Below are 6,817 nucleotides of genomic sequence, written 5' to 3' on the forward strand. Positions count from 1 at the left end.
AACTTCACATGTCACAGTTTCTTTTGCAGGTTTATATTATTTGTTCATTTTAAGGCTGCGAAAACGTGTTTATTCGTTGTATGTGTCCACTCCAGACCTCAATACGAGCTTTTCGTTCATCATTCACTAATAGTGGGGCATTATCAGCAACTAAATATACACTTACCTATATACATTCATATCACTTTAAGCTAAATTCTCTTAAAGATGTTTTTTGTCAACTACCCACAAGTACCCCCAACACATGTGAACTACATTTCCCATGAAGCGCAGCTCGTCGCTTCCGTGACGTCTTTCCACGTGAGCTTCATTCAGCTGAGCGCTGCAAGGATGAATGGCTGGGGTTTGTTTAAACGATCTTATGTTTAATATGTTTTCTGCTCACAAATGTTGTAAGTGTCTTGTATGTGTAACTCCTGTTTGTTGCTCCCTGGTGTTCTGAGTCGCGTGCATGCAGTGAAAGCGCACATCCATCCGGATGAAGCTGCACAAACACATCTGATGAGACATAAACGCTCATTTAACGCAGTGATCATTTTTTTCCCGAGCCATTCAGTGCGGTTTATATAACCATGCCTGGGTTCGGCGTCATGAAACCATCACTTGTTCGTGAAATCACGCCATATATTTGTGTAGCAGAGTGAAGTCCTGGAATGCTCGAGTGCGGGGGTGTCTGTCTGTCCCCTTCACTGCAGTCACACATCTGACCAGCATATACATGCCTCACACGGCAAACAACACTCAGGATGAGAAATAAATGGCTCTGGAAATGTTATTTGACTTGTTTACAGGGGGTGGAAGATGGAAACGTTGGAAAAATGGAGCAGAGACATCATGGCACCTCATCAGCTGGATAAGAAAGCGCAGTCCAAACAAAATGGTGAGATTTGCTTCAAACCTGCCTTTTGGGAAATAAGGATTGTGTCTTTGAAATGTCTTTTAATGTTAATTAATCTGGTTGAAATTATGTTATGAATGCACAAAAGCAGCTGTAAGATAGCAAAAATATAAATATTGACAGTTTTAGGCAATAAGTTTTATAAATGTACCAACATTCTCAGACGGCTCATCTTAAAAAATATTAATCACCATAATTATTAACAAAAAATTAAATAGAAGGCCAGATGATGAATTACAGTTCATCAGACGAGCTGTTTTTAACAATAAACCTTCCACAATTACAAAACACCATCAGGGTAACATGCATAATGCTAAAATAATGCCAAACATTAACAACATAAAATGTCCCGCAAAACACCATAAAGTAGGTAACGGTTCACTAAATAAGAACAAATGTAAGTATTTCAATGAAATAATTAAGTGTGATGCATCATAAGTGACTCAAATGTTTTATTATTTTACTGTATATGTCAGCTATATGTATTGTGTTGTTCAGTATAGATTTTCACTGTAAATTATTTGAAAATTTCTTTCTACTTCCAAAATCCTATTTTACATTTTATAGTAAACTAACATGTTCTGGTGTGTGTGTGTATATATATGTATATATATATATATATATATATATATATATATATATATATATATATATATATATATATCCTCACCATCTGTAATTCTGAGATGTTAAAAGGGTTATAACAGGGAAATAGCAGGGAATGGAAGAAGCCTGGAAAAGTCATGGAAATTAATGCAGTCTGAGTATGTCATTGACTACAGTTTATTAGATTTTGTGAATTAAGTGATGTCACATGACTAGGAAGAAATGTATTGGTCAGAAGGCATATTTGCATTTTCTGCACACATTTGAAGCTTCTAAATTATGTTCCTAAGAATCAAACTTTACGCCTCTTGAAGTAACTTTATTTTTAAGTAATAAAATTAATTAATAGCCTTTGGTTTATACCACAGCTGTGAATCAGTATTTTCTAGAGCCCATTTGATTTGATTGGATGAATGTTTGTACTGCAGACATGGACTATAAACCACAAACTCAAAACAATTTTGATTTCACAAGATCTTGTTTCAGGAATCCTTTTTTCGTTTGGTCTATTTTATTCAGGCATGATTGCAAAGAATCTGCTCAACTCTCTCAAGATTCGCAATCATTTGCAGCTCCAGCCAATTTCTCGTTCAGCATGTGCCACTGGTAAGCACTACAGTATGTGTTTATGTAAATGTTTTCTGTTATGACATTCATATACTGTGGATGTCACTGTCTAACAAAAGTTTATTTCTGTTAACTATCTTTTTTAGTATGTTTTCCATATGTATTCAAACCTGATTTAGCAAAATGATTAATTGTAAATTGAAAGAAATGTCTTATTACTATTTATTAAAGAAATCTTAAAAAAAAAAAAAAAAAAAAACATTAGAAATGTAAAAAATAAAATCATATTCATGAGAATCTGTGGCACAAATTGTATGTGCTTGTAAATGCGAATTTCTTTAAAATAACTTATTGTATGGAACTGTAATTAATGTAAGTGACAATATTGCATGAGTCTGAAGGTCTTTTAGCATTGTTGACAATGGTTGTTTATTTTCACTAATGTGCGGATCCTTCAAATTTAGTCGCAGCTGAACGAATCCTCAGGCAGATTTGGTCAGATTTGCTGTTTGGCGCTGTGTCGTGTTAACAAACATGCACATAGTCAATCGGCGGAACAATAAAACGATGGAATGACTGTCTGAAGTGAGATATGTGGGTGTATTAATGCATGAGTCGTGTTTTCCAGGATCAAACAAACTCTCAGCTCCATTAATGAGCATCCTCATTGAATCACACACACTCGCTGACTGATCGGTGCCTTATAGGGAGAAACTTAAGGGCAGTTCCTTATCAGCCTCTTGAGCACTTAAGAACACAGCTGAAGTGAAACTCTTGTTTTGCTTTGGGAGATTTTATAATGCCCACAATCAGCATGTCAATAGAACATCTTAAACCTTGTGGCCTTTGTCAGTTTTCAGGAACCAGAACTAATAGGAAAAAATACTGATTTAAATGATTGGGCACTGATAAACATTGATTGAATTTATTTGATTTTTAAATGATTACCCATTACTCTGGGATCTGAAAAGTGTCTAGATTAGTGACTCTTGCATTTGGAATGGTTTTAGAAGATCCTCCTTTTTTGCGTACTGTTTTTTTTTTTTTTTATTGGTCTTGTATCTATCCAATCATCTTGTTTACTCAGAACCAAATTTTAGATGCATATTTTAATGCATCCCTATGGACCCCTTTACATCAAACATGAAGATTATTAAACTAAGTAAACTTTGTATTAAAACACATTCTCTTGCTTTTGTTCTGGTATTTGAACTTTTCTGTGTTTGACAAAATTTGAGGTAAAAGATCTGTTCATTGACCTCAAACCCTATGATTTGTATCTAGGCTCTTGTCCAGATCTGATGAGTAGGAACGAGCAGCCTGACTCCCGGCCGCTTGCCGTGGCCCTGACGCCCCAGCTACCCCCCAGGACCCATCGGCCCCTGTGTCTCTCAGTGTCCTCTGACAGCAATGGACGCTTCAAAGCTCTGGAGACCCAGGAATGGAAGAACAACCTCAAAGCTCAGGTAGCTGCTCGTAGCTTGTTGGAGGTTCAGTTTGAGTTACCCGTCTTAATGTGTGTTTTTATCCGTCAGATGGAGCAGGCCCATAGTGCTGGAGCAGCCAGCAGCACAGGTTCCCTGGAAAGAGCATCTCTCTTTTGCGCTTCTGGCTCCACCACCACCTCCAGCTCTGGCCTCTCCAGTCCGGTGGAGCACCTCACCAAGAGCAAGTCCTCTAGTCGCTTTTCACTCTTCTCCCCACCTTGGAACAGCAGCTCTGAGTCTGACTCCAATCCACCTTCCCGCTCCGGATCTAAGAAAATGCGCAACTACAGTCGCAGAACTGGTCCTGGCAGTGCCAAAACAGGCCCAGAGACTCCAGAACCCAAGCAGAGCGTCCCTGAGCACTTCCAGTACTCAGAACCGGTCATATCGAAGGTAACAGACTACATTTATGTGGGAAACCTGAACGCGGCTTATAGCGGACGCACGTTGTGCCGCAATAATATCGACAGTATTATCGACATGAGCAGCCTGCCCGGGGAGACTTGTTTGAGAGTCATTCCTTGCACTTGTTCAAGGGGTGTCAAGCATAGTTGGTCTCGGCTCAAAGTGGACATAAGCGACCTTCCGGACACAGTCCAAGAAGGGCTGGCACTCAAGCATCGCTGCTTCGATGACATCAATGAGTGTATTGATGCCTCCACGGAGAAGAGGAAGCGAGTGCTGGTGCATTGTCGTGATGGTTTTTCCCTCGCACCCACTTGCATTATTCAGTACCTCATGGTCAAACAAAATATGAGGCTTATTGCCGCCTACGAGCTGCTCAGAGCCAAACACCCGGTCAACATTCGTGAATCCCATCAGAACGTTCTGGTAAGTCTCGAAAGAGCTCTGAGACCGGGTGGGAACACGGACCCTGAGTGCTTTAAACAGGCAATCTCTCGAAAAGTGGCTTGGACCTGATAGCGAACCTTGAGGAACCTCACTTTTATTTGAGCGTTTTGTAGTTTGTACATTTTTTTTTTTTTTTTATATTATTTCCTTTGTTAACAGTGAAAGGCAGTTTTTTTTGTGTTTTAACTGAGCTGGATGTCATGGTGTGAGTACTAACTGTGAAAATTTACTTTAAGTTGTTCACTGGCCATTTTAGCAAAACAAACCCTAAGAATTTGAGTCATTCGTTTTGCTTCTGGCTAAACAAAACAAGAACAAACATGCTTTGTACAGCTGCTAAACAATGAGTTTTGTCTGGGAATATATCTCCTGTTTTTTCTTCTTCACGTGGGTACATAGCCATGCTGTGCAGGTTTATGCTGAGGAAGAAGTTAGTGGGAGCTCTCAGGAGATGAAACAATGTCATATATGGCTGCAAACACCACTACTGAGGCTGAAACGTCAAACTGGAGTACTATAGCAACTAAACATCTCAAACACTCTGAGGACAAATTGAGGACTAAACATGATTAATCACTGAATCTGGCAGTACATAGCACAACCTTTGTTGGCCTCCTTATTCATTTGACAGTTGTTTGATATTTCTCTGTGTTTAACCAGGGTTTGAAAGATGCACAGTAAGAGTAGTCCTCTATGAGGAGACATTTCATTTACTAGGTTAAGTGTCTTTTATTAAATGTGTAATATTCAACATGTTTGATCAAATAATTCAGTGCTTGGAAACAATGTGAATTTTGTGATCTTGTAAAGCATTGAAATTGGCCCACTTTATAACTTTTATGGAGTGTTGGTATTTGGAAAATGAATTAAACAGAGTTGTGGAGCAATGCTCAATTGCAAAGGCTTGATATTGCACTAACCACAAGGAAATGCACAAGTTTTGCTGAAACGTGGCTTAGTTTGATTTAATGTTGCGCAGTGAATATAGATCAAAATATTTTTATTACGATAATGTTTATGCTTATCTATTATGATTGTTGTTCCATGGTTTCTATTGTATTTTGATTTAGCCATTTAGAAAAATGTAACAACCCTGACAGCAAATGTATGTCACTGAGACATCTTGAATGCGTGCATTTTCATTTAAGAGCATTAGCTAGTTTACAGTATGTACACCTAGTTTGTAATAAAAGTGACCAATGCAACAAAGATAGATAGCTGTCATTATAATCAATGGATATATTGTTGATTATAATGTGATCAATCTAGTTTTGTCACTTTGCAACACGTTGTTTGCTTTTAGTGTAGATTGGAATGTTTTCTGCAACATTTATGTTTTCAAGTTTATAGTAATCTGCTGTTGTTCTGACGTCCGCACACAAATATAATGTGTCTTGGTGACGTACATGTGCTTAAGGGGAAATATATTTAACATGGCTTATACTTATCAGCAGTGATTCTTCTGTTTTGATATTTAGTGCTCAGTTTGGTGAAGAAAGACCCTCCTAAGTTTTGGTGCCTTTCGTTTGAACTCGTCCAGTGTGATTATTGTGACATTCACACGCGCACACTGTATGCACTCATCAGGTATAGACAAAATGTCGTCCTTATGCTTTGACATGTTCAGGAAATGCTCCATGTTGGTGTAATTTTGTGATGTATGGCAGAGATCAGTTTCATCTGAGGTTTCATAGCAGTGCTCACAGTGAACAGTGCCTGTATTTCAATTAGTGTGGTGGTGACGTCAATCAGTGTGATCATTACCTTCTTCTACGGGCCTGCAATTAGCTTCTGACATTAGGAAAGCTGTATTTAGATTCAAATAGAACATTTATTGTTGGTTTATTCTTATTCATTAGCCTATTTAAATCTATATTTTTGGATGGTTGATCTTGCCCTGTAAAGGTCTAACAACATGAACTCTCAGGTTAAATTTATTGGCCTAGAAAACATTCTCAATGCGTTAGAAACCAGAATAATGTGAGGCAATGTATTTTCTGTATAACGTTTTTGCAGAAACTGCATTTGTACATGTTGATATTAAAGAGAATCTGATGCACTGACTTTCTTGTCATGTATGATTTGTTCCAATAGCAAATGTGCTTTGTGAATCTTGGAAAAAATATTTTAGCAATTTTAGCAAGAGGCTACGTAAGTCTCAGCCTCGGACATCACGCCCACGGACCGTTGGCTGAACGTCTGATGCATACGACACACAAAAGTGGAAACTATTCAGGAGTTTCGAAGTCATCATCGGATCGGTTGAATTCCACGGGATTTCTGGGAGACATGTGTGGCACCTTTTTAAGGTTCCGCCTGGAAACAAAGATGCCGTGCCGACAAACCCCCTCACGAAAGAAGAAAGCCGTCGTTTACAACAGTAATGATGAGTGCTTATCAGGAACAA

The 6,817-nt window shown here is 38.4% G+C and overlaps 1 protein-coding gene across 3 annotated transcripts; it reads left to right on the forward strand.

The window, feature by feature from the left end:
* Window positions 1-200: 200 nt before the first annotated feature.
* Window positions 201-6,473, forward strand: LOC109090844. 3 transcript variants are annotated; one of them, XM_019104685.2, is made up of 5 exons: window positions 201-343; window positions 792-880; window positions 2,024-2,110; window positions 3,356-3,537; window positions 3,607-6,473. In XM_019104685.2, exons 2-5 carry the CDS (start codon window positions 802-804, stop codon window positions 4,477-4,479), a joined length of 1,221 nt encoding a protein of 406 aa, XP_018960230.1. In that variant the 5' UTR covers window positions 201-343; window positions 792-801; the 3' UTR covers window positions 4,480-6,473. The 3 variants fall into 3 exon arrangements, with proteins under 3 accessions (XP_018960230.1, XP_042609059.1, XP_042609058.1); XM_042753125.1 differs by lacking the exon at window positions 201-343 and adding an exon at window positions 354-675; XM_042753124.1 differs by lacking the exon at window positions 201-343 and having other exon boundaries at window positions 354-880.
* Window positions 6,474-6,817: the final 344 nt, after the last annotated feature.

This window comes from Cyprinus carpio, chromosome B25, assembly GCF_018340385.1.
Source record: "Cyprinus carpio isolate SPL01 chromosome B25, ASM1834038v1, whole genome shotgun sequence".
Taxonomy (NCBI): Eukaryota; Metazoa; Chordata; class Actinopteri; order Cypriniformes; family Cyprinidae; genus Cyprinus; species Cyprinus carpio.